The sequence below is a fragment of the Eptesicus fuscus genome, chromosome 20 (assembly GCF_027574615.1).
Source record: "Eptesicus fuscus isolate TK198812 chromosome 20, DD_ASM_mEF_20220401, whole genome shotgun sequence".
Taxonomy (NCBI): domain Eukaryota; kingdom Metazoa; phylum Chordata; class Mammalia; order Chiroptera; family Vespertilionidae; genus Eptesicus; species Eptesicus fuscus.
In genome coordinates, this window is record NC_072492.1 from 11,356,655 (window position 1) to 11,381,276 (window position 24,622).

General features: G+C 54.6%; 4 protein-coding genes, 1 non-coding gene and 1 pseudogene across 14 annotated transcripts; all 6 read left to right on the plus strand.

Annotated features, from left to right (window-relative positions):
* Window positions 1-108: 108 nt before the first annotated feature.
* MIR9323 (microRNA mir-9323) lies at window positions 109-185 on the plus strand. Its single transcript, NR_129120.2, has one exon. It is a non-coding gene; the product is annotated as a microRNA mir-9323 (primary transcript).
* On the plus strand, window positions 114-6,563 carry CTDNEP1 (CTD nuclear envelope phosphatase 1). Of its 5 annotated transcripts, none has more exons than XM_054709855.1 (8): window positions 114-970; window positions 3,746-3,812; window positions 3,909-4,027; window positions 4,204-4,296; window positions 4,682-4,798; window positions 5,022-5,148; window positions 5,563-5,647; window positions 5,921-6,563. In XM_054709855.1, exons 1-8 carry the CDS (start codon window positions 869-871, stop codon window positions 5,979-5,981), a joined length of 771 nt encoding a protein of 256 aa, XP_054565830.1. In that variant the 5' UTR covers window positions 114-868; the 3' UTR covers window positions 5,982-6,563. The 5 variants fall into 5 exon arrangements, with proteins under 5 accessions (XP_054565830.1, XP_027984228.1, XP_027984229.2 ...); XM_028128427.2 differs by having other exon boundaries at window positions 5,022-5,133; XM_028128428.2 differs by having other exon boundaries at window positions 4,225-4,296.
* A 1,092-nt stretch (window positions 6,564-7,655) lies between these two features.
* GABARAP (GABA type A receptor-associated protein) lies at window positions 7,656-9,658 on the plus strand. The gene is made up of 4 exons (XM_008153549.3): window positions 7,656-7,875; window positions 8,433-8,511; window positions 8,633-8,751; window positions 9,193-9,658. Exons 1-4 carry the CDS (start codon window positions 7,786-7,788, stop codon window positions 9,256-9,258), a joined length of 354 nt encoding a protein of 117 aa, XP_008151771.1. The 5' UTR covers window positions 7,656-7,785; the 3' UTR covers window positions 9,259-9,658.
* Window positions 9,659-10,496: 838 nt separating this feature from the next.
* PHF23 (PHD finger protein 23) lies at window positions 10,497-14,746 on the plus strand. Of its 3 annotated transcripts, none has more exons than XM_008153550.3 (5): window positions 10,497-10,722; window positions 12,195-12,226; window positions 12,390-12,482; window positions 13,021-13,858; window positions 13,963-14,746. In XM_008153550.3, the coding sequence occupies exons 1-5, from the start codon at window positions 10,689-10,691 to the stop codon at window positions 14,175-14,177; spliced, it is 1,212 nt and encodes a 403-aa protein (XP_008151772.1). In that variant the 5' UTR covers window positions 10,497-10,688; the 3' UTR covers window positions 14,178-14,746. The 3 variants fall into 3 exon arrangements, with proteins under 3 accessions (XP_008151772.1, XP_027984226.1, XP_054565609.1); XM_028128425.2 differs by lacking the exon at window positions 10,497-10,722 and adding an exon at window positions 11,549-11,593; XM_054709634.1 differs by lacking the exon at window positions 10,497-10,722 and adding an exon at window positions 11,613-11,669.
* A 491-nt stretch (window positions 14,747-15,237) lies between these two features.
* On the plus strand, window positions 15,238-24,595 carry DVL2 (dishevelled segment polarity protein 2). 4 transcript variants are annotated; one of them, XM_008153552.3, is made up of 15 exons: window positions 15,238-15,661; window positions 19,604-19,673; window positions 19,997-20,142; window positions 20,265-20,374; window positions 20,495-20,630; window positions 20,740-20,830; window positions 20,977-21,046; window positions 21,147-21,286; window positions 21,363-21,439; window positions 22,044-22,111; window positions 22,272-22,400; window positions 22,512-22,643; window positions 22,763-22,942; window positions 23,349-23,567; window positions 23,706-24,595. In XM_008153552.3, the coding sequence occupies exons 1-15, from the start codon at window positions 15,468-15,470 to the stop codon at window positions 24,152-24,154; spliced, it is 2,211 nt and encodes a 736-aa protein (XP_008151774.1). In that variant the 5' UTR covers window positions 15,238-15,467; the 3' UTR covers window positions 24,155-24,595. The 4 variants fall into 4 exon arrangements, with proteins under 4 accessions (XP_008151774.1, XP_054565568.1, XP_027984223.1 ...); XM_054709593.1 differs by having other exon boundaries at window positions 20,495-20,626; window positions 20,715-20,830; XM_028128422.2 differs by having other exon boundaries at window positions 20,265-20,362.
* LOC103296930 (40S ribosomal protein S3a-like) lies at window positions 18,269-19,254 on the plus strand (annotated as a pseudogene).
* Window positions 24,596-24,622: the final 27 nt, after the last annotated feature.

Here is a 24,622-nt window from a genome sequence, read left to right on the forward strand (position 1 = left end):
AGAGGCGGGGCCTGCTTCTCCTCAGGGCCTACCCGCCGCCACCGTGTGCGCGTGCGCGGTGCCGCGGCCTTGTTCGCGGCGCACACCGCTCTCCTCGTCCCACCCCCGTAGGCCGAGTCGGGAACTGCAGTCCGGGTGAAGCGAATACACGTCACCACCGGAAGTAGTGTCAGAGGTGAAGAGGAGGGGGGGAGAAAGGAGGAGGGAGCCCTTTGGTAAAATGGCGCCTGTCAGAGTGGGAAATCCAGCTGCAGAAACTGCAGCCCCGCTTCTCAGCGGTTAAGGCGCCCCCGACCTCGGGGAGGGGGAGGCCGCTCCGGCTCAGGCATCCGCGCCCTTCGGCTCCCCCTCCCCTCCTTCCCCGCTCCTTCGCTCAGCCGGCCCGTCCTCCCGGGCCGCGGCCCTTCGCGCGCCGCTGCCCGCGCCCGCCCCTTTCCCGCGGGTAGCCCCCTAGCGCGCCTGCGCAGCGGGCCGCTCTCCGCTTCCTCCCCCCTCCCCCTTCTTTCTCCCTAGCCCCCTCCCCTAGTGCCCCCTCCCCCAATTCTCCATCCCCTTCCCTCCTGCTCTCGGAGGACCCCGTCCTAACCCGGTCTGTCTCGGCCCGCAGTCTCCACGAAGCCGCCGGTGCCACTCCCTGCCCATGTGGGCCCCTGCGGGCTGCCCACGCCTGTCCCCCCGCTCCTGGTTTCGCTGGGCTTTCCCCTCGCCGGGGGTGGCTTTCTGAGCCGCCCGCTCCGTGCCCCTCTCTGCAGCCTCTCCTGCCATTCGGGGCCCCCGTTTCCCCTCCCGGCGGCGGGGGGCTGCCCCCGGGGGGCTGGCGGAGCTGGGCCGCGGGGGCCCCGGGGCCGGCGGTGCCGGGGTCATCGGGATGATGCGGACGCAGTGTCTGCTGGGGCTGCGCACGTTCGTGGCCTTCGCCGCCAAGCTGTGGAGCTTCTTCATTTACCTTTTGCGGAGGCAGATCCGCACGGTGAGCCTGGGTGGGCGCTGGTCGTGGTGGGGACCTCTGTCAGCGATGCTCACGGGTTTTCGGAAAGTGTCGGGCCTCTGTTGGGTCCTGGTAGCGGCTTCTCCCCTTAGCGAATTAGGGCACCTTTAGCAGGGCATGGCGTGGAATGGGGAGGAGGGAGATCCTTGTGGTAGAACCAAGATTGGGGCGGGGGGGCTTAGACAGGGACAGGATTTGGCAATTCTTGGGGGCTAGGGTGGTGGGTGGGGCGCTCTTAAAAAAGCTGGAGTTGCTGCTAAAGGAACTGAGAGGCGGGAACACCTGTTTGATGGCAGCAGATCTGTCCATGTGGGCTTGTGAAAGACCCTCCTGTTATTAGGAAACTGTGTTTGTCCTTATGACAAGGGAGCCACAGGCTTAGGGGTCAAGAGTGGAGGTGGGTGGAAGGGTATATGTGACAAACAAGGGTGGGAACTTGAGAAAAACCCTGGGTGTGAAGGAGAAACCCCTGCGGTTTGCATTAAGGCAACTCCTCCAAAAAAGCCCAGGAAACTTACTTCATAATGTGAGTGTGGGTATCTGGATTTACTGAGATCCTGGGACTAAGATGCTTTTCTATGTTGGGCTTCTTTAGTTGTGGAAGGGAGCACATTAAAGTTTGGGTGTTCCTATCCGCAGACCGTGTTTGTCAGTTGTAGGCTTGAATCCCAGGGCAAGGCACCTTGTTTCTCCCGGAGAACCCTAGCATTGTGAGAGATTCTGTGGTCAGTGGAGACTGTGTCTGTATCCGTGTCTCTGGGTTCCCTCCCTCATAGTTTTTCTCCAAAGTCAAAGCTTCTTGGGCTAATGTCATTTAATGAATGGGCTCTTGCGCTCCCATCATCACTGGGGAGAATCCTCTGAAGTCTGGGGAAAATTAAGTGAGCTAGGGTGCAGAGGTTCTCTGGTCTGTACCCTTTGGCATACCTCAGCAAAACTTGAAAGAATAAAACCAGGTAGGAGCTGCCTATGTCAAGGAATTTCCAGAAAACCCTGGGTGGTAGTGGTGGACTTGATTGATTTGGGGCAATGGGCCTGGCCTTGCATTTACTGTCTCCTTTACCCGAGGTCGGCAAACTGCGGCTCTCGAGCCACATGCGGCTCTTTGGCCCCTTGAGTGTGGCTCTTCCACAAAATACCACGGCCTGGGCGAGTCTATTTTGAAGAAGTGGCGTTAGAAGAAGTTTAAGTTTAAAAAATGTGGCTCTCAAAAGAAATTTCAATCGTTGTACTGTTGATATTTGGCTCTATTGACTAATGAGTTTGCCGACCACTGTTTACCATTCGACTTCCATTTCCTGATTGAGAGTGTGGATTGTTCTGGGTGGTCATGGTGGTAGGCAGGGCTATTTCCCTGAGACAAGAGTTAGGAGCCAAGAAGAATTTGGGGTTAGATGCTCAGGTGTGTGGGTTAGCCCCTGGGGTTTTCTCTACATGCTAGCTGCCATCTCTCTCTTTGCTTGGCCTAGCTCTGAGCACCCCACCTTCTCCTGACACATCATTTTTTGTTCTGGGTGCAGGGAGTAGTCCTTCAGCCCAGCCAGAGGTTAGTTGCTTTCCTTTGAGTGGCACTGACCCCACAATCTTTTGTCTTCCCTTCCAATCTGGTCTTTCCCCCACCCCCTTTCTGGCAGATGCTGGGAGCAGTCCCTACATGCCCAGCATGTGCAACCCGAGATAGCAGGGCAGGACACCCGAGCTGTTTCCGCCCTCATGATGGCCCAGGGAGAAAAGAAGGGCAGATGCCTTGGGATTAGGGGTGAGGGCTCTTTGGTTTGCAAGGGGAACCTGGTTCTGGTGAGCCTCAGGGCCTGTGGATGGACTGAAGAGCATTTGTCTGTACCTTAGAAGAAAAGAGCAGAGGAGGGAATTGCCAGGCTTTGCAGGGGGGAGATTCAAGTGTTAGAAATAGCCTTAGGAAAAGGTTTGGAGAAACTAGAAGGCTGAGCTAGTGATGTCCTTGTCCCATCTTCACCTCTTACTCATAATCCTTACTTCACTCTGGCCTTCTCCACACCCTATCAGTTGGCTTGGCGGGTGGGGCTTTCCAATGTCCTCTGCCTTGCCCTGGGTACCAGGAAAAGGAGGCTGTTCAGAGGGCTTAGGTTCTTTGCAACTTGTGACTTGGCTCATAGAGACAGAAATGGACAGGTGGCTGGTTAAAATAGGCCTGGTGGCCCCTAGCCAGAGGAACTTAGCTGACCTGACAACCCCTGGGTTCCCTCATCCTCTGTTCCCCCTAGGAGCCCAAGGACCTCCCTTCTTGACTCCTACTCTGTGTCCACTAAGGAATCTAAGGCTGATGGGAGTTGTCACAAAGAATCCTTGGGGTGGAGGTGGGGAGAGCTGTGACTTCTTTGTTCAAAGTAGCAAGAGAGTTAAGAGAGCAGGTTCTTGTGTGGGACTGCATAAGGTACAATCCTGACTCCACCGCTTTATCGATTCTAATATTAACTGACCACCCCTTGCTACAGTATTCTAGGAATACAGCAGGATGGAGACAAAATCCATGTTGGATCAAACAACTAAATAATATAATTCCTAGCTGTGTGGCCTTAGGCAATGTATTTAATCTCTTCAAGTCTCAGTTTATTCTTAAAACAAGAGATGATATTATTGTTGTTTTGAGAAATAAATGAAGTCATCTTAAGTCATTTACACAGTGCTCAACGGACGGTAAATGTTCAACACGTGCTACCTATTGTTACTGAGGAAGATTTCCTTGTCAAGGATTCTAATCCTCTCTTTTGTTCTCAGGTAATTCAGTACCAAACTGTTCGATATGATATCCTTCCCTTATCTCCTGTGTCCCGGAATCGGCTAGGTGAGTGTGCTGGCTGGGAAGATCCTTTAAGGTGAGGTAGGGTTCAAGGTCTGGGCTGGAAGTTGGTTGGTGTTATTTTTTCCTGTTGTGGTTTAGGCCAGGTGAAGAGGAAGATTCTGGTGCTGGATCTGGATGAGACACTTATTCACTCCCATCATGATGGGGTTCTGAGGCCCACGGTCCGACCTGGAACACCTCCTGACTTCATCCTCAAGGTGTGTGCTGTGGGGAGTGATGGAATGGTTATGTCTGTTCTACTTAGACCTTTCCCAGTCCCAGAATGTGTTGTCTCCATCCCCTGGCACCAGTGTCAGCCTGAAGAAGGGAAGCAGGCAGTGGGAGGGTGGGGGTGTCCTCCAGGCCATGCTGTGGTGCTCAGGACCTCCCCCAGTCCTTCCCTGTTCCTCTACAGGTGGTAATAGACAAACATCCTGTCCGGTTTTTTGTACATAAGAGGCCCCATGTGGATTTCTTCTTAGAAGTGGTGAGTTTGCAGAAGCCAAAGGGAGCTCTGTGATGAAGGAATGGTTTTAGGGCACTGGTAATTTAGAAGATTTGGAGGAAAGGGGTGAGGAGAAATGGCTAAGGGAAATTTTGGGGTGGGAGGTTGTGGTATGGTTGAAGGATGGCTTTTGGTAGTTTGGGTTCATTTGTTCGGGTATAATTCTGTTCTTCCACAGGCTTCCTGCTCTTCTGTTCTTGCATCTCTGAACCTTAATTAAGGGTGTATGGTGCCTAAGACCCTGAGTTTGGGAGCACTCAGAATTTTGTGTCCTCAGAGACATTCGATAGTCCCAGTGAAAGGGCACTATATGTCTAAATGAATGATCACCTCTTCTGATACCTCCTTCTTCCCCTATCTATTTCAGGTGAGCCAGTGGTACGAGCTGGTAGTATTCACAGCAAGCATGGAGATTTATGGCTCTGCTGTGGCAGATAAATTAGACAATAGCAGAAGCATTCTCAAGAGGAGATACTACAGACAGGTAAGGGGCTAGAATCCAGGTCTAAGCAAACTCCGGAAGCCGGTCACCAGGGAGGGATTTGAGTTTGAGGCAGTTGCCTTGCAATGAGACCTGGGGACATGAGGGAGGCTTACTGCATGGTCCCCTTTGTGGGAGTTTGGCTGCCCATGGCGTTGTTGGGGTTGGGGGAGCAATTACAGAGGATTGAGTCTCCTTTTGATACCCAACTCACCCTGCCTTGTAGCACTGCACTTTGGAATTGGGCAGCTACATCAAGGACCTCTCTGTGGTCCACAGTGACCTCTCCAGCATTGTGATCTTGGATAACTCCCCAGGGGCTTACAGGAGCCATCCAGGTATGGGGAAATGTGGTGAGTCTGCAGGTCCAGGAAGTGGCTCTGAGGGAGTATTTTGAATGCATGGAGCTGGGATGCCTTACTTTACTGTAGGTCAAGATGCAAGTTGTTTCTCTTTTAAATGAGATGTTTCCCTCTCCCTCACATGTCTGTTTTGTAAATCAGATTTCTCATAGCAGATATATGTCATATAATGGCAATAGGTGTGACTATGCCTCATACTAGTATGAGATATGATGATTGCAGTTAATTTTATTTTGGAGCACAAATCGGGAAGGTTTTTACTTAGGTTATTGATTTGGGTAGGTGACTGGTGGTGAGGTGAATACATGTATTTTAAAGTAATGATCCCTACTCCCAAACAAAAGAAAAAACACCTTGTCCCTCTGGAATCCATTGTTCCTTCTCCTGTGCATTTTCCACTCTTAGACAATGCCATCCCCATCAAGTCCTGGTTCAGCGACCCCAGCGACACCGCCCTTCTTAATCTGCTCCCGATGCTGGATGCCCTCAGGTAAGGAAGACTAGACACTTAGATTTCTGTGGAAAGGAAGAGGTGGGGGAATCCCGAGAGGGATTGTTTGTCCTGTTTTACTTATCTCTCTTAGCTTAAGCATTTAGCATTTGAATGGAAGTCTTATATTAAAGCTGACCATGTTTAGCCATTGTGTTTTGAGCAGACTGAACCTCAGTCTCATTATGTGAAATGGTGACTGCCCCACATCTCCAGTGAGGCTGCCTCTGTCAACTAGAAGGACTCTACCAATGCAAGTTATTGTCATCCCAGGTTCACCGCTGATGTTCGCTCCGTGCTAAGCCGAAACCTTCACCAACACAGGCTCTGGTGACAGCTGCTCCCCCTCCACCTGAGTTGGGGTGGGGGGGAAAGGGAGGGTGAGCCCTCGAGATGCTGTCTGACGCCCTGTCCAATGGTGAGGACTGCCTGGGCAGGGTCTGCCCCCCCCTCCCCTCTCTGCCCTGGGAGCCCTGCACTCCATATGGAACCTGGATGGACACATGGGCCAGACTCTGAAGCAGCCTCTCTCTAACTTCGTGTTCGCACTCCCTGGAAACCCGACTGGACATAAGCAGAGGTCTAGGAGAGCCGAAACAGTGTCTGTGATGGAGAGAGGACTGGCCAGAGTGAGAGACAGACATTCAATAATCCGGGAGGCTCAGAGAGAAGCCAAGCCAGCTTTGTTGTGATTTAATTTTTTAAAAAACTCTTGTACAAAACTGATCTAATTCTTCACTCCAAGGGCTGGGTTGTGGGTGGGAAACGGATTTGGGCCACTGGATTTCCCCCAAACTTGTCCCCTCCCCTCCTTTTCTCTACATTTTCCTTTCTTAGATTTCCTCAGACCTGTAACCAGCTTTCTCTCTCTGTTCCCCTCCTCTTTTAAACCATGCATTATAACTTTGAAACCAAAGCTGCCCCAGGTCCTTCTCTGGGGTTTTGGGACATGAAAGGCAGAGGGGAGAGACTGCTGCTGGTCCTAGGGTTAGGGGGAAAAGGTGGTGGTGGCTTGGTGAGGATGGAGTGGTGAATACTACGTCAGATGCTTTGATGGGAAGCGGCTAAGTGGCGGGATGGGCGTCCAGGCTGGGAGCAAAAGGACAGCTGTTTGTCCTCAGGGAACTTGAGCTTCAGAGCAGTAGGACACAGGTATGAAAGGACAAACCTAGGCGCCAGAAAATGCGTATAGCTGGAGAAAGGCCGGCCTGGGGGGCTGACTAGCTAAGCTCAAAGGTCTATGCCCCCGGGCGGCGGCGCCCTCGGCCCTCCGCTCTCCCGGGTTACACCGACCAGCCTCCGGGCTCCCGCTCCAGCAGTTTCAGGCTCGGCAGCCTCCCTCTGCCCTACTGCGAGCCGGCTCTACTTCTCGCATTTGCCACGTGATGTTCCGCCCTTCCCTCAGATCACATGATTTCGTTGGTACGAGTGCTGAAAGTGTTCTTCCGCGCCGACGTAGTCCCCACCTTTCGAGCCTACTCTCCAGTCCCTATTGGTCCACTGTCCTCAAACCTAAGCGTTCTGTGCGTCTCTACAAACATATATTCAGTTCCTGCCCTCTATTTCGGAAGACCACCTTCTCCCCTGGGGTACTACTTTGTTTTGGTGTCAACGGCCGCCTTTTGCGTACCAACAACTATTCGTGAATAGCTGTCCTTGTAATTATCTCTGCTTTCCTCTACGTTATGTCCGGGAAGAATTTGGGGGGGGAACCGAGTCTCCAATTATGGTTACTATCTCCTAGCTTCTTTTCTTTCCCAGCTTCGTGGGGAAGGTCGGGAAATGGGTTTTCAGTTATTTTTGAAGGTGGCGAAGACCAACCACCCAAATTTGCTACGTCGTCCGTGTAGCCCACAAATTGATTCCAAAGTGATTACGCTGACGGCGTGGGGGTGCGGTCAGTAGGTGGTGCTAAGTGATCCGCGTTAGAGCTGCTGCGCTGGTGGCGTAACGTAGCACGCAGGGAGGCCCCAGATGGGCGGGGGCGGGGTTGGCGAATAGGGAAGTAGCGCAAGTCTTGGGATCGCTCCGCTGAATCCGCCTGCGCGTCGCCACCGTCGCTGCCGCCGCCCCCCGTCCCGGGCCCCCCCTCCCTGGGTTCCCTCAGCCCAGTCCGGTCCAGCCCGGTTCCCGGGAGGATGAAGTTCGTGTATAAAGAGGAGCATCCGTTCGAGAAGCGCCGCTCTGAGGGCGAGAAGATCAGAAAGAAATACCCGGACCGGGTCCCGGTGAGGACGGTAGCCAGGGCCGAGGGCGCGGGGCGCTGGTACTGACGCCACAGCCTGGGCTTGGGTCCGGAACGGGCAGCGCGGCCATCAGGCTGCGGGCTGCGGTGGGGGTTGGAAGCGACCCTGAAACTGCTGTCTGGGGCTAGAGGTGAAAGGAGGGGTAGTGGTGGTAGCTGGGGGCTCAGGGGTGTAGATGGGGGAGCTAGACCTTGGGATTCGGGTCGGAGGCTGTAGGGAGTTTGACAGTCTGAATGTCACATGGTAATTCCCCCAGCTAGCTAGGCTTTTGAGATTGAAGCTATAGACGCCCAGACAAGTCATCCCGTGGGGTTAAGGTAGTTGTTTATTATGACGCCCTCCATTCAGGGACCTGGTGGTTAGGAGAGTTGAGTCAGTGGGGTCCCGGGTCTCTACTCAGAGCTGCATCACGTGTTCAGAGACAAAGAAATGAGTCTGGGGTGTTTGGGTGCTAGGAATATTGTTGCTTGGATTCCTGACAGGTGGAGCTGGGGGTTGTAATATCTAATGTCTTCTCATTTTCATCTTCCCTCTATCAGGTGATAGTAGAAAAGGCTCCCAAAGCTCGGATAGGAGACCTGGACAAAAAGAAATACCTGGTGCCTTCTGATCTCACAGGTGGGAACCTTATCACAATACCCAGGTTTTGCTACATGTGGGAGGAGGCTCCACATAGCAGCTGTTCTTTTGAGGGCATTTGTGATATCTGTGACTTTATCACATCTTATATTTTGAGCAGTTGGGCAGTTCTATTTCTTGATCCGGAAGCGAATTCACCTCCGAGCTGAGGATGCCTTGTTTTTCTTTGTCAACAATGTCATTCCACCCACCAGTGCCACGATGGGTCAGCTATACCAGGTATGGCGATTGGGAAGTAGTGGTGGTTTTGGAGAGGAGTTGGAAGAGCTTGAGGGGAAGAAAGTTTTATTTAGGCCAGCAGTTCTTGGATTAACTGGGTAGTCCTGGGTTGGAGGTTTGGACAGGACAGTGGGAGTAGACAGAAGGGAGAGAACAGTGTGCTGGAGCAACTGTTCTGATATGGACCCTCCCCCATCCTCCTCTTACCAAGGCAGCAGAGAGCAGTTTGAGGTGTTTTTTTTTTTTTTTTTTTGTCCCAGGGCTGCTGCTAGAGATAATCCTGTTAGGCTGCTAGGTCCTGGAACAAGTGAGGGAGAGAATTAAGGCACTGGTTTTGAGGGTCTTCAAAAAATGGATTTTGAAGAATGTGTTTGGGTGTTGGGTGGTTCAAGTAACTAAAGGCCAGATGCCTGAGCACCATTATTTTCTGCTTTCACCCAGGAACACCATGAAGAAGACTTCTTTCTATACATTGCCTACAGTGACGAAAGTGTCTATGGCCTGTGAAGCTGCTGCGCCTGCGGTGGGGGGTCCCATTCTACATAGAGAGAGATGGCCCCCCCTTCCTTGACTTCTTCCTTCAGGACCTGTACTTCCCAATGTTTGAGGCTCTTCTCCAGAACCTCTTAGCAGGGGGGTTAATGGGGGAGATGGCCTCTGGTACCTCTCCTTTCTCCTGCCTTCTCCTTTCTACCACCTTTCCCACTCTGCTTTAGACTTCTTGATGGTCAATCTCTGTCACATCCAGTGATTGTTTTGGTTTCTGTTCCTTTTCTAACTGACCAAGGAGCTCAGAATCCCAATACTGGTTCCCTTTCACTATCTTTTTGTGGGGTAGATGGAAGGGGATGAAATTGTGGGGGGAAGGTAAGAGGCACATCAATAAAGAGGAAACCACCAAGCTGAACTGGATTTTGCTTTGTGTTGCTACCTTCTCCATTGCTTTTTAGTGGTTGGTGGGAAAAGATGAGATTGGGGGGATAGTAATATATTTTGGCTTATTCTGTTGATATCGGGCTTTTCCTCGTGCATAAAAAGATGCTTTTGTTGTGATGGATGGGATATCCTGGGTATTGTTTCTTGAAACTTCAGTAGTATATACCTGTGTATTGGGTCCTGATGTATAAGAGTAACATTTTTACTGTGGGTTCCTGTGGGGAAAGTTTGAAAGTACCTGCTTTAGATAAATACATCCAAGTTTGTTCCTTTTGGATTAAGGAAGAGATTTTGTCACTTGCCCAGACTTTGTGCGGACATTTGGGATCTAGTGGAGTGAATCCAAAGGAGGGAGAAGACTAGGAGGAGGGATCTATTATTACCAGAAGAACTTCATCTCCCAGCAACCTCTTCTCTGGCCGGAAGTGGGGCGGTCCTCCAAGGGAGAAAGAAACTGCAGAGTGAGGCCGTATGGTGGCCGAGAGTTCTAATCCCTTCTTTCCCCTTCTTATTTAGTCCCGCCCAGCCTACATTTCCCAGGAGCCTGCGCGCCCGTTTCCGCTCTACTCTCCGCTACCAATCTCCCCGCCACTCCCAGGGGGAGGGGAGCGGTTTAGTGCGCCGGCGCGACACCGTAGCTTGTTGGGAACTGAAGTTCCGAAGGCTCATGCCGTCCCCTTCCCGCTGCCCCCAGGTGGACTACAAGCCCCTTGATGCATTGCGCGTCGGCGCCCGCGAAGGGAGGGGAGGAGGGAGTGGAGAGGAGGAGGAGGAGGAGGAGGGAGCAGGCGGCCGGCGGCGCGGGGGGAGGGGGCTCGGTCCGGGAGTGCGGGAGGCAGTGGTAGAGGGAGGTGGCGGCAGCGGCTAGCGGACTCGAGTCACAACCGGGGCCAGGCAGACACCTCTGTGGAGCGAGGCAGCGGGAACACCGAGCACCGGAGGCGGCACCGGGATCCCCGGCTCGGGAGGGGGCCGCCGGACCGGGAGGAGGGGAGGGGGCGATGCTGGAAGCCATGGCGGAGCCCAGTCCCGAAGGTGAGCTCTCGACCGGCACTGAGCACTGAGCCGGAGGGGGGCGGGCAAGGAATCAATTGGCAAACTTGGAGGTCGAGCCCGGAGCCCAGCGAGGGAGGTGGGGAGGGGCTCGGGGGCTGCCCCTGGAGGTGGAGGGCGACGAGTTGGGAGACCTTGGGAAAGCAGAGTGGAGGCTGTGCCGGGGGTAGTTGGAGACCAGATGCTGTGTGTTGGGGGGTGGAGGGGGAGAGTGGGAGCTGGAAATCAGCCTGGGGGTTAGGGGCCGAAAGGGCCTCCGGCAAGTCGGAGCCCTGGAGCTGGTGGCTGGGGGAGTCTGGGGCCGGAGAGTTGTTGAGAGAAGGTGGAGGAGGACGGAGTGGGGAGTCGGGCAGTTCACCGAGGTGGGGAGTTTGTGGCGGCGGTGCCGAGCTCCCGGCAGTTGCCGCCGGAGATAGCCCGGTATTTGTTGGCGGGTGGGAAGAGTTGTGGGGAGTCTGGGTATTGTCTGCGGCAGAGGGACCCGTACCAGGGGGAGCCCGCCGGAGCGCGGGGAGGTGAGGAGTTGAGGGGCGGTGGGGCGGGGTGCGGGGATCGAGACCGGCGAGTTGTGCGGCGAGTGGGGGACTTGGCCGGCGAGGGTTAAAGGCTCGGAGTTGCGTAGGGTGAGGGGGCAGCGGGGGCTGCTGTGAGGGAGGGAGTAGCAGGGCGGGAGCCAGAGTTTGGGGGTCCGTAGCCTAGGGACTCGGTGGCGGGTAGGGGGTGGGGGAGGCGGCGGCCGGAGAGAGCTCCGAACTGGGCCCGGGGGCCCGGCGGGGAGCCCGAGCTGCTCGAGGCGGGGAGGGGCCAAAGCCCCGGATGGGGGCGGAGGGACCGCGACATTGTGGGGAGCGCGGTATGTGGGGGCAGGTGGGGCCGCGTCCGGGCGAGAGCGCTCGGGTCTGTCCCGGACGTGGAGTGGCGTTGGATGTGTGAGCCTGTGTGGGGGGTGAGGGGCGCGCCGGGCCTCGTGCTCGCGGAGCGGGGCCGGAGGGCGGAGAGCGGCTCGGCGTGGTCCTCCTGGACCCGGCGGGCGGCGTGCTCGGTCTCGGAGGGACGGTGCGGGAGAGCGCGGCCCGGCAGCAACTCGGACACGGGCGCCTGTGAAGGCTAGGGCCGGCCGCAGCCCGGCTCGGTCCCGGGAGCGGTGTGGCGGGGTGGGGCGCGGGGAGAGCGGAGTAGACTGGTCTGGAGACACCGTGAGGGGGGGCGGAGCGCTAGGCCTCCGGCGGGGGGAAGGGGAGCGCTATACCGAGGCCCGGGAGGGCGCCGCGCCCAGGCTCCGCCCCTCGCGGGGCGGGAGGGGGAGCAGGGGCGGAGCGGGCTCCGCAGGGGCTTGCTCGCCAGGCTTAGGGACCTGGGCGAGCTGGGGGTTCGCTTGGGATCTCCAGGATTTAGAGGTGGGGTTTTACCCAGACTTTCCTAGTGCCTTGACTCAGCTTTTATTGCTTTCACAGATCCACCTCCGACCCTTAAGCCAGAGACTCAGGTGAGGTTTCCCTTACCTTTGCAGCTTAGTATTACTATCCAACCCTCTTCTCCCTTTCCTCTCCCCCTCTCCCGCCTACCTTTTCCAGATTCCTTATTCCTGGGTATATGCCTTTGGAAATGCCCCTCTTAAACGCCATATGATACAACTTTCCTTCCTTCAGCCACCTGAGAAACGTCGGAGAACAATTGAGGATTTCAACAAATTCTGCAGTTTTGTCTTGGCCTATGCCGGTTACATCCCCCCCAGCAAAGAGGTAGGAACAGGAGGTCAACAGGAGTGGCCTAGGACTGTAAAGGTCTGTTGAGCAACTGGAGCTATACTTATTACAGAAGAAGCCTATCAGAAACTATATGTAAGACTAGGGCAATTAGAAGTTCTAGTAGGAAAACTATCTGGGGTGGGGGTGGGATTAATAGAGAAGGTGGCTTGAGCAGCAGTGAATAGTGTTGGGGTTCTGTTGATGGAAGGTGTTTTGGATAAATATTTGGAAACTAAGTGATAACCAATGAGGCTATACAGAAAGCTAGATAATAAAGTTCTTGTTGGAGGCATACAATGTTGCAAAGGCAGTGGGAATTGGGGAAATGGCTAAAATTTAAGGGCAGAAGTAACATGGAGATGCTAATGAGAATTGAGGTGGGGATAAATTTTTGAGTACAGTTGGTGATGTGATGTTTGTGGCAGGGTATTTTGGGGTAGATTAGTCCCTAGTTTTTAAGCTAGGTTTGTAGAGGAACTGAGTGAGGTAACACTGGGTCCCCTGCTGACCCTGGTCTTGTTCCTCTTTTAAGGAAAGTGACTGGCCAGCCTCGGGCTCCAGCTCTCCGCTGCGAGGTGAGAGTGCGGCCGATAGTGATGGCTGGGACTCAGCCCCCTCAGATCTCCGAACCATCCAGACCTTTGTTAAGAAGGCAAAGTCATCCAAGAGACGGGCCGCTCAAGCAGGTCCCACCCAGCCAGGACCCCCAAGGTCCACTTTCTCTCGTCTGCAGGCACCCGACAGTGCCACCCTGCTTGAGAAGATGAAGCTCAAGGACTCTCTCTTTGATCTAGATGGGCCCAAAATGGCATCTCCACTGTCTCCCTCATCCCTCACACATGCCTCCCGGCCCTCTGCTGCTCTCACCCCAGTACCCCTTTCCCAGGGGGACCTCTCCCAGCCTCCTCGAAAGAAGGACCGAAAGAACAGAAAGTTGGGGCCAGGAGCGGGGGCTGGCTTTGGGGTGCTTCGGAGGCCTCGGCCAGCCCCTGCGGATGGGGAAAAGAGGTCTCGAATCAAGAAGAGCAAGAAGCGGAAGTTGAAAAAGGCAGAGCGAGGGGATAGACTCCCACCTCCTGGGCCTCCCCGGGCACCTCCCAGTGATACAGACTCTGAAGAAGAGGAGGAGGAAGAGGAGGAGGAGGAGGAAGAAGAGATGGCAGCAATGGTAGGGTGTGACACCCCAGCCCCTGTGCTGCCAACACCCCCTGAGGCTCCTAGGCCCCCTGTCCCAGCGCACCCTGAAGGAGCCCCTCCCACTGACAGTGAAAGCAAGGAGGTAGGCAGCACTGAAACAAGCCAAGATGGAGATGCCAGCTCCAGTGAAGGGGAGATGCGGGTCATGGATGAGGATATCATGGTAGAATCAGGTGAGAAGTTGGGAGTTGCCCAGGGGCAGCTGGGATGATGGGTATGGGGCTGTTGTGGATGCAGCAGCTTGGGCGCAGTACTAAACCAGCCTTTCTTTCCCCAGGTGATGACTCGTGGGACCTGATCACGTGTTACTGCCGAAAGCCCTTTGCTGGGCGGCCCATGATTGAGTGCAGCCTCTGTGGAACATGGATCCACCTCTCCTGTGCTAAGATAAAGAAGACGAATGTCCCTGACTTCTTTTACTGCCAGAAGTGCAAGGAACTGCGGCCAGAGGCCCGGCGGTTAGGGGGGCCTCCCAAATCTGGAGAGCCCTGACCTCACTGTCTCTAGGCTGGAACTTCCAAATGTCAACATGACTTGGGAACTGAGCCTCGGGGTCCTCAGCCCATCCCCTGAAGCTTGGATATTGTCCCATTTCAAGGCAGGAATTCCCAAGGGAAACTCATTTGGAAATGAGTTGTTACTCTGTTCTTCCTTCCCACCTTGTGGACTTGAACTGGGACCCATTGCAGTTGGGGGGGTGAGAGGCTGTCTGAGTCCCTAGACACTTAATCTCTGTCCCTTGGACCTGCCACCTCTCACCATGTGCCAGGGTTGGAATTGGGATGGAATGGGACAGTTGTCTATAAAACGCTAGTGTAAATATAGCACTTCCCTCCCTCATCTTTTCTCTCCATCCCCATTTATTCTACACTGGTTTTATTTTTAATTTTGGACTTCCCCTTTTGGGCACAGCAGCTCAGAGGTGGAGGACCAGAGCCTGGCTGAGGGAGGGAGGAAGGAAGACAGGTGATCATTCTCTGGGTCACCTCTTGTTTTTAATAATACTGGCCCGCTGTTTGTGCAGGCTGCCTGCGTGTGTAAATAAAGCAGAGTGGGCTCTTTGTGTTTACAGCCCTCACTGACTATCCTCCTTGGGAGGGAGGTTTTGGAGAAGATGGCTGGAGGTGGTCCTCAAATCCATCTCCAAAGCCGGAGCTGAAATTGACCCTCAGTCTTGCCCAACAATTCTGGCTTCAGTGGGCTTGGCCCATTTCATCCCCAGTCTCGAACCCCCGAAACCCCACCCTCCCCACACGCCGGCATCCCCGTCGGATCACAGTTGCTTGGAGCCCCTGCCTGAGGGGTTAAGCGGAGTGGGAGTGTGCTGCCTGTCCCCCGAGGGCAGAGACCAACTTGGCCAGGGTGTTCGGAGGACACGGGAGGGGGGGGGCGGGGAGAACGGGGATATTTTGGGGGCGGGGCCACGAGGGAGACCGTTGCTGAAGGCGGTCACGTGGTGGGGGCGCCAGTCACGTGATGTGGGCGCCGCGGGAGGGTGGGTCGGTTTGGGCCACGTGACATGGGAAGAGGTGGGCGGGGCGCTGGATGGTGTTCGCGGCGGCGGCGGCGGCGGCCGAGTCCGTGGCTTTGGGTCGCGCCCCGCGGCCCGTCCCCCCTTGGCCGCCACCCCGTGGACCCCCGCCTTCCTCCCTCTTGCATCTCTCTCGCACTGGGGCGGCCCAGTCCGCGCTCGCGCGTCGGTTTGCGGGTGTGCGCAGGCGCGGCGGGGGCGATTAGCCCAGTTGGGTGGGCGGTGGAGCCGGAGAGCGCGCGGGCGAGACCATGGCGGGCGGCGGTGCGGGGGGCGGTGGTGTCGGGGAGACGAAGGTGATTTACCACCTGGATGAAGAAGAGACTCCCTACCTGGTGAAGATCCCCGTCCCAGCCGAGCGCATCACCCTCGGCGATTTCAAGAGCGTCCTGCAGCGGCCCGCGGGCGCGAAGTACTTTTTCAAGTCTATGGATCAGGATTTCGGGTGAGCTCGAGGCCTAGACTGGGACAGATGGGGGCTGAGCTGGAGCTGATTGGGCAGTATTGAGGGGCACAGGTTAGCCTGGGCCATGCTGGGATGTTCTGGGCTGTGTGGAGACGACTACGTTGGGATGGATTGGATATCCCAGGATGGACAGATTGAGGCGCACGGAGCTGTGGGAGGAAGACTGGGCTGTACTAACCCATAAACCAGATTAGAGAAGATTAGGTCATGCTGGAATAGAGTGGGGCACACTGGCATATTTTGGGGTATTCTGGACTGTCCTGAGGTAGATCGATCTATCCTCTAGTAGTCCATTCTGAGCAGTGCCGTAGCACACAGACACTATATTGGGGCAACTTGAGACATTCCATCCCGTACGAGGGCTGCAGGATTGTTTTGAGACATTCTAGTCTGTACTAATGCAGAGGGTGCTGTAGGGGGGTGTTTGGGGCTGAGAGTAGATTGGGCTGTTCTGGAGAGTCTTGGGCCATTCTGGTCTCTATTGGATTGTATTGGTTGATCTCAGTTTGTATTAGGGCCTAGTTTTTCTTGGGACACTCAATGAGGGCAGACAGGGCCCTTGGTGTCTCTGCCAATACTGACAGCTGTGTGGGGAGAGTCTAGTATGTATTGGTGCAGACAGCTGCATGTGGGGACATTCTAGGCCGTGCTAGAACATATTGGGCTATCCTGGGGTAATTTGGGACATTCTGGGCTAACCTGGGACTTTAAATAATGCAGAATGAGCCCTTTTGTGTTTATAATTTTGGGTACTGAACCTCAGCCTCAGCTCTCTCTCCCTCTCTCTCTCTTTTTAATCCTCACTTGATGTTTTTATCAATCTGAGAGAGAGAGGAAGAGAGAGAGAAACGTCGATGTGAAAGACCTTCCATATGTATCCTGACCAAGGATCCAATCTGCAACCTAGGTTATGTGGCCTGACCAGGAAGGAATCAAACCTGGAGCCTTTTGGTGCGTGGGACAGCGCTCCAATCAACGGAGCTACCTGGCCAGGGCTCAATCTCCGGCTCTTTTTGTTTGTTTCTTTTTATATTTTTATTGATTTCAGAGAGGAAGGGAGAGGGAGGGATAGAAACAGCAATGGTGAGAGAAAATCATTGATCGGCTGCCTCCTGCATGACCCCTACCGGGGATTGAGCCCACGACCCCAGCATGTGTCCTTGACCAGAATCGAACCCAGGACTCTTCAGTCTGCAGGCCGATGCTCTGTCTACTGAGCCAAACCAGCTAGGGCTCAACCTCAGCTCTTAAAGGCAGACTGAATTAGGCTGGGATAGCCTGGGTTCTAGGAGAGCCAAATCAACTGGGCTCTATCTAGAAGGATTGTTGGCCATTGGGAAGGTAGTATTGTCTGGGGAGTTACCTTGGGTTTAAATCAAGGTTCTTCTATTTGTCATCAGTGTAATTGAGCAATTTAAAAAATTTTGTGCCTGATGTCTTCTGTGAGATGGAAATAGAGTAAAATGCTTCGTACAGGTGCATAGCACACATTAATTCTTGGCCAGTGGTAATTGGCAATATTGAGTCTGACTAGTCCATAAACTAGGTTATGGTAATACAGACTGGAATAACTTGGAAGGCTGGGTTATGCTGAGACAGATTGGTATTATATTGTGAAGAATATGACATTATGCTGAGACAGATTGGTAGTGACCGGGCTGTGTTTGTCACATTGCAAGCAAATGGGATTAAGTTGGCATGTATCCAGGGGTCTAGAACCATATTAGGCTAAAAGGTTAATCAGACAGGATGTCCTATTTGGGGGTGAGAGTGTGTGTGTGTGTGTGTGTGTATGAGATTCTGTTCAGGGCAGAGAGGCTCATAGTTCATATGTGTATTCCTTTAGTCAACAAGTGTTCGTTGATGTTTATGAAGTGCCAGGTACTTTGCTGTGTGGCCAGGACATGGTGTTGAATATAATTGATTTCACAGGTGGTTGAAAAGGGGCTAGTCCAGTCCATCTCCAGGAACCATGGGAGATGGGACCCCCCAGGGTTGGTCATTGAAGTCTGTCAGGTGAGTGGGGCAGATTGCAGAGTCTGGTGGCAGGTGAGGCACAGGGGAATGGGAAGCAGGACCTCCCCTCCCCTTGGGAACTCTCAGCCTAGTGAGGAAGTACCATTATTTGGTTTAATGGTTATTTTTGCTCAGGCAAAGACAGTGCACCTGGATAGCTCCCTGGAAGTGAGTTAGAAAAAACTGAAGAAAGCATAAGAGTAGAGTCTTAGATGAGGACCAATGACGTTTAGGGGGGAAGATATGTGAGAAACAGAGTGGAGGCTGCCAGCAAGGCTCCTAAGGTTAGATAGATATTTGGGGCAACTGAGGTAACCTTAGGGGGTGGCCTCTTAAATTGGACTGAGAGATTTGGGTCAGGCTCAAAGAGATCTTGGGAGCAGCATTGAGCCCCTGAGGATGAGCTGGGGAGAGAAGAAGAAATAAGGAAATGGCATTGAGTTTGTAGATATCTTAGGTGTAAGAGCGAAGTGTTTTAATGTGAGAGAAGAGGACTTAGGGTGGGAGAAATGCCACATCCCTGAGCTGGATGGAGATTGGGAGAGCCCTTGTGGCTCTCTGAGCAACACCATGGTGGTCTGCAAGAAAGGTGGCAGAAAGGGAGCCGAGAAGCAGGCGTGGATCCATTTCTAAGAAAGATTGGTGTGATGTGAAAGCACCAGCTCTGTTCAGTATAAGAAGCACTGGGGCCGAAACCGGTTTGGCTCAGTGGATAGAGCTTCGGCCTTCCGACTCAAGGGTCCCAGGTTCGATTCTGGTCAAGGGCATGTACCTTGGTTGCGGGCACATCCCCAGTAGGGGGTGTGCAAGAGGCAGCTGATCGATGTTTCTAACTCTCTATCCCTCTCTCTTCCTCTCTGTAAAAAATCAATAAAATATATTTTTAAAAAAAGAAAAAAGAAAGAAACAGTGGGAAAAGCACTAGTCACGAGAGCACAAGAAAGCAGAATTGCACCTGAAGGTCTCAGAGGCCATGTTTTTGAAGTGAGCGTAGCTGATCTGCAGGGTAATGAAGTTGCGTTTAGAAAATTCAAGCTAATTACTGAGGATGTTCAGGGCAAACCTGCCTAATTTCCATGGCATGGATCTTACCATGGAGACAAAATGTGCTCCATGGTCAAAAAATGGCAGACCATGATTGAAGCTCATGTTGATGCCAAGACTACTGATGGTTATTTGCTTCATCTATTCTGTGTTGTTTTTACTAAAAGACACAATTAGATTTGGAAGACCTCTTGTGCTCAGCATCAACAGGTCCACCAAATCCAGAAGATGATGATGGAAATCATGACCCGAGAGGTTCAGACAGATTTGAAAAGAGTGGTCAGTAAATTGATTCCAGATAGTATTGAAAAAGACATAGAAAAGGCTTGCCCATCTATTTGTCTTCTCCAAGATGTCTTTGTTAGAAAGTCAAAATGCTGAAGAAGCCCAAGTTAGAATTAGGAAAACTTCACGGTGAAGGTAGTAGTTCTGGAAAAGCTACTGGGGCTGAGACAGGTGCTGAAGTTGAATGAGCTGATGGATATGAGCCCCCAGTCCAAGAATCTGTTTAAGTGCAGACTTTTAATGGTGACAAATAAAATATCCTGTTTGTGCCCTGCCTGGTTTGGCTCAGTGGATAGAGCATCAGCCTGTGGACTGAAGGGTCCCGGGGTTGATTCTGGTCGGGGGCACATGCCCTGGTTGCGGGCTCAGTCCCAGTGGGGGCCAAGTGCAGGAGGCAGCCGGTCTGATTCTCTCTCATCGTTGATGTTTCTAGCTCTCTATCTCCTTCCTCTCTGAAATCAATAAAGAGAAAAAAAATTCTGTTTGTGGTTTTAAAAAAAATTGGGAGAAACTTTGGGGATGGGTGTGGAGGGAGCTAGTCCAGTCTCGCTGACTTTTCATGCTGGCTTTCGACAGGGTGGTGAAGGAAGAAATTTCAGATGACAATGCCCGCCTTCCCTGCTTCAACGGAAGGGTAGTCTCCTGGGTAAGGGGCCCTGGCTCTGAGGGCCCAGTCCCTCCTGTGTCACCAAGCTCCTTCAAGCCTTAGTCCGGCCTTGTAGCTCAACCCCTGATTAGTTGTTGGAGATCCTGGCTCTTTGCTTCCCCACCTGTTTGGAGCGCTAGTTGAAGTCCCTCATGCCTCTCTTTCTGGAGCCTCTAATGCTTACTCCTGCTTTTTTATGCTTTTCTCCAGGCTCTGGCAGACCCTGTCCCCTTTTCTAGTCCTTTCCCTTACTCCCATCTCATATGCCTCACGTCCCAGTAGATCCTTTTTTTTTTTTTTTTTTATCACTTGCATCCTTCTAGCTTGTGTCATCCGATAACCCTCAACCCGAGATAGCTCCCCCACCCCAGGAGCCTCGGGCAGAACTGGTGCCTCCAACCCCACCATTACCCCCTTTACCACCGGAGAGGACCAGTGGCATTGGGGACTCCAGACCTCCATCCTTCCAGTGAGTCCTTGGGATTCTTGAGGGGGAAGAGAAGGAGGGAATCGAAGCCTCTTGGGAGGGGAAGCCAAGGATTTGGAGCTCTGTCCCAGGGACTCCAGCTGGCACCATCTCTGCCCCTCCAGCCCTAATGTGTCCAGCAGCCGGGAAAATCTGGAGCCTGAGACCGAAACAGAGTCGGTAGTGTCTCTGAGGCGGGAGCGGCCTCGCAGGAGAGACAGCAGTGAGCATGGCGGTGAGGGGTCGGGCTCTGAGGCTGGGTAGACTGGAGCTGGGAAGGGGTTGGGTCAGACCCGAGCCTTGACGAGGGCGAGGAGCAGGAGGCTTGGTTCCTGAACTTGCTGTTCATACTCAGCTGGGGGCCACCGGCCCAGTGGCCCCTCGAGGCTGGAGCGCCACTTGGCTGGGTACGAGAGTTCCTCTACCCTCATGACCAGCGAGCTGGAGAGCACCAGCCTGGGGGACTCGGACGAGGACGACACCACGAGTAGGTATGGCTGCACAGACCTCCCCAGGGCACCAGCCCCTTCCCTTCCCGCCTTCACCCAGTCCTCTCCTCTCCCTCTGCCTGCAAGTGCTCCCGTCCCGGCCTCCCGACAGGTTCAGCAGCTCCACGGAGCAGAGCAGCGCCTCTCGCCTCCTCAAGCGCCACCGGCGGCGGAGGAAACAGCGGCCGCCGCGCCTGGAGAGGGTGAGGGGGTCATGGGATGACTGGGTCTTGGAAAGTTGGGGGCCTGGGCCTTGGCTCAGTGGGTATGAGGGCCCAGGCAACCCCAGACTTGCCCCTGGGTTGTTGAAGGCAGTCTAGTCTAGCTCCTTCCCTTCTTCCCACCACAGACCTCATCCTTCAGCAGCGTCACCGATTCCACCATGTCTCTCAACATCATCACAGTCACACTTAACATGGGTATGAGGGAGCCAGGGACTGCGGGGTTTGGGGACCTGGTCTCCAGGGCGCGGGGTCATGTGGCTTGGGCTTCCCCTCATCACATGGACTCCTTCCACAGAGAAGTACAACTTCCTGGGCATCTCCATTGTGGGCCAAAGCAATGAGCGGGGAGACGGGGGCATCTACATCGGCTCCATCATGAAGGGGGGGGCCGTGGCAGCTGACGGGCGCATCGAGCCAGGGGACATGCTTTTGCAGGTGTGCTGGGGCCGGGCACTCGGGAGGGGCGCTCGCCTCTCCCACCCTGTCTCTGACCACTGCCCCTCCCTTCCAGGTGAATGACATGAACTTTGAGAACATGAGCAACGATGATGCGGTACGAGTGCTGAGAGACATTGTGCATAAGCCAGGGTGAGCCTCTGAGCTGGTCTCGGGTCCTCAGCCTTTTCTCCTTTTTGTTTTACCATTTTAAAAAGCAGTGAAACAACATTTCTGTAAAAGGTGTACAAAGCTAAAGATGTGTAATGTAATGAGTCATTCTAGCGTGAACGAGTACCCCTGTCACCACTGCCCAGATCATGAAGTGGAAGATTGCTGATACCCCAGAAGTTTCCCCCAGTGTCCCTTCCGGCTCCCACCCTCCTCACGGCCCCTAGGGGTAATCATGCTCCTGATTCTTTGGTCATCGCTGTGACGAAATCTTCGCTTCGCTTGATAGTTTGACCAGCCATGCGTGTATCCTGAACAACATGCTTTAGTTTTACCTACTTGGGGGCTTTCTCTGAATGGAACTGTACAGTGTGTACTCTGGTCTGACTCAGTCTGTTTCTAAGAGTTCTCCACGTTGGTGAGTCACCCTCATAGTGGATGGAGCCTTCCACCCTCATCCTCTCGGGCCCAGCTCTGTCTTTTCTTCTCTCCCTCTTTCTGTCCCTCAACCCGTTCTCATTCCAGGCCTCCGTTCTCCGGAGGCCTCTCTCCACACCCTGCTTGACTGGCCTTCTCTCCCCTACAGCCCCATCGTGCTGACTGTGGCCAAGTGCTGGGATCCCTCTCCCCAGGCCTATTTCACTCTCCCCCGAAGTGAGTGATGCTCAGGAGGGCCTGCAGCTGCGAGCCTGGGGGAGCTGGGGCTGGGTCCCAAGGCTACTGGGAGTCGGTGGAGGAAGGTCAAATCAGAGTCAGGGAGGGACAGGGATGGCTTTCCGGGAAGTGGTCATCTTGGTGGTTTTCTCGGTCCTAGATGAGCCCATCCAGCCAATTGACCCTGCCGCCTGGGTCTCACACTCGGCTGCACTGACCGGCACCTTCCCAGCCTATCCAGGCTCCTCGTCCATGAGCACCATTACGTCTGGGTCCTCTTTGCCTGATGGTGAGCCCCTAGGCCCACCTCATCCCCCCCTTCCCAGAAGGCTGCAGTGTTGTGACCCCCTTGCTCCTTGGGAGTGGGCTCTGCCTGATTCCCTACTTCTCTCTCTGTCAGGCTGTGAGGGCCGAGGTCTCTCCATCCACACAGACATGGCATCTGTGACCAAAGCCATGGCATCTCCAGAGTCTGGCCTGGAAGTTCGGGACCGCATGTGGCTCAAGATCACCATCCCTAATGCCTTTCTGGGTATGGCTGGCTCCTGGGCAGGTGGCATGGGAAAGGGAGGAGGAGGAGGCCAAAGCTGGGAATGGCTCAGGCCAGGGGTGGAACAGAGTCTGAGGCCTTTTTCTGCCGGGTGATCCCAGGTTCGGATGTGGTCGACTGGCTCTACCATCACGTGGAGGGCTTTCCGGAGCGGCGGGAGGCCCGGAAGTACGCCAGCGGACTGCTCAAGGCTGGCCTTATCCGGCACACCGTCAACAAGATCACCTTCTCCGAGCAGTGCTATTATGTCTTCGGAGACCTCAGTGGCGGCTGTGAGGGTTGTGAGTGCCTCTCTCTAACCTCAGACTTTGCGCAGAAACCAGTTAGGGTCTGTGTAGACCGATGAGCAGTACGTGCCCGGCACTAGGCCCCGCACTGGCCGATGCCACAAGTCGGGGCTAACGCCCACCGGTGTTCTGCTGGACAAGCTGTGCACCAGGCACGGGGCTCTGTCTGCCGGGGCCAGGGCGCCTTTTCCCGAGTCTCATAAAAGCACATGGGACTTGTGGTGGCCCTGGCTGATTTCCTGCCCTGATAGCAGTGGCAGGTGGGGAATTGCCTGTTAGAGGCCCTTGTTTGAACCCCCGTCATGGATGGTTCTGGGGAAACGGCTCACAGTTCCTCTTCCTTCAACGTCTTGGCGTCCTGGCCCCTGAAGCAGTGACTCTCAGTCTCTTCTCTTTCCAGACCTAGTCAACCTGTCTCTGAATGATAATGACGGCTCCAGTGGGGCTTCGGACCAGGACACCTTGGCTCCTCTGCCTGGGGCCACCCCTTGGCCCCTGCTGCACACCTTCCCCTACCAGTACCCAGCCCCACACCCATACAGCCCCCAGCCCCCACCCTACCATGAGCTCTCATCCTACACTTACGGTGGGGGCAGTGCCAGCAGCCAGCACAGTGAAGGTAAGGAACTGCCAGGTACCAATACAGTTGTGGGCGGCGGCAGGGGGACACCAGGGAGGAGAGGCAGGCGCAGGGGCTAGGGAGGCTGAGGGGTCTTGGGCCTGGGCTCAGTTGCCCCCCTACCCTCTCCCCCCACAGGGAGCCGGAGCAGTGGGTCCACACGAAGCGACGGGGGTGCAGGGCGCACAGGGAGGCCTGAGGAGCGGGCCCCCGAGTCCAAGTCTGGCAGTGGCAGTGAGTCAGAGCCCTCCAGCCGGGGGGGCAGCCTTCGGCGGGGTGGGGAACCTGGTGGGACTGGTGATGGGGGCCCTCCCCCTTCCAGGAGCTCATCAGGAGGTGCTCCCAATCTCCGAACCCACCCAGGGCTTCATCCCTATGGACCACCCCCTGGTATGGCCCTTCCCTATAATCCCATGATGGTGGTCATGATGCCCCCACCTCCCCCACCTGTCCCTCCAGCAGTGCAGCCCCCGGGGGCCCCTCCAGTCAGAGACCTAGGCTCAGTGCCCCCAGAGCTGACAGCCAGCCGCCAAAGCTTCCACATGGCCATGGGCAACCCCAGTGAGTTCTTTGTGGATGTCATGTAGAGCCAACAGTGCGCCATGTCGGAGCTCCCCCCCTGGCCCGTCTGGTCAGTGCCTGGTGCTCCTGTCCTGCGATTGGGTGTCTTGTCAGGCGTGCTCATTACTCCTCTGTGGTGCCTGGGTGCCTGGGCTCAGCCCGTCCTGTGGCTGCTGCCTCCTGTGAGGCGACCACTGTGCCTCTTACCAGCAGTGCCTGGTTCCTTCCCCTTCCCTCAGGGGCGTACAAGGGACCTTTGGTTATTTTTAGTATTGTTTTTTTGTAAGCTTTTTGGGGGGTTAAAATAATTTTTCTACATATTTTAGACTATTTTTTTAGTAGGTATTTCCTCTTTTTTATGAAGAACCCCTATCTCCCGGGCCCCTTATTTTAACCCCAAAAATGTGACCTCATTCACCCAGTCAGCTCTGTCCTGCTATGGTGGGATGAAGCGGGCGGGGGGGGTGGGGGGGGTTGGTCACCCTTGACAGCAG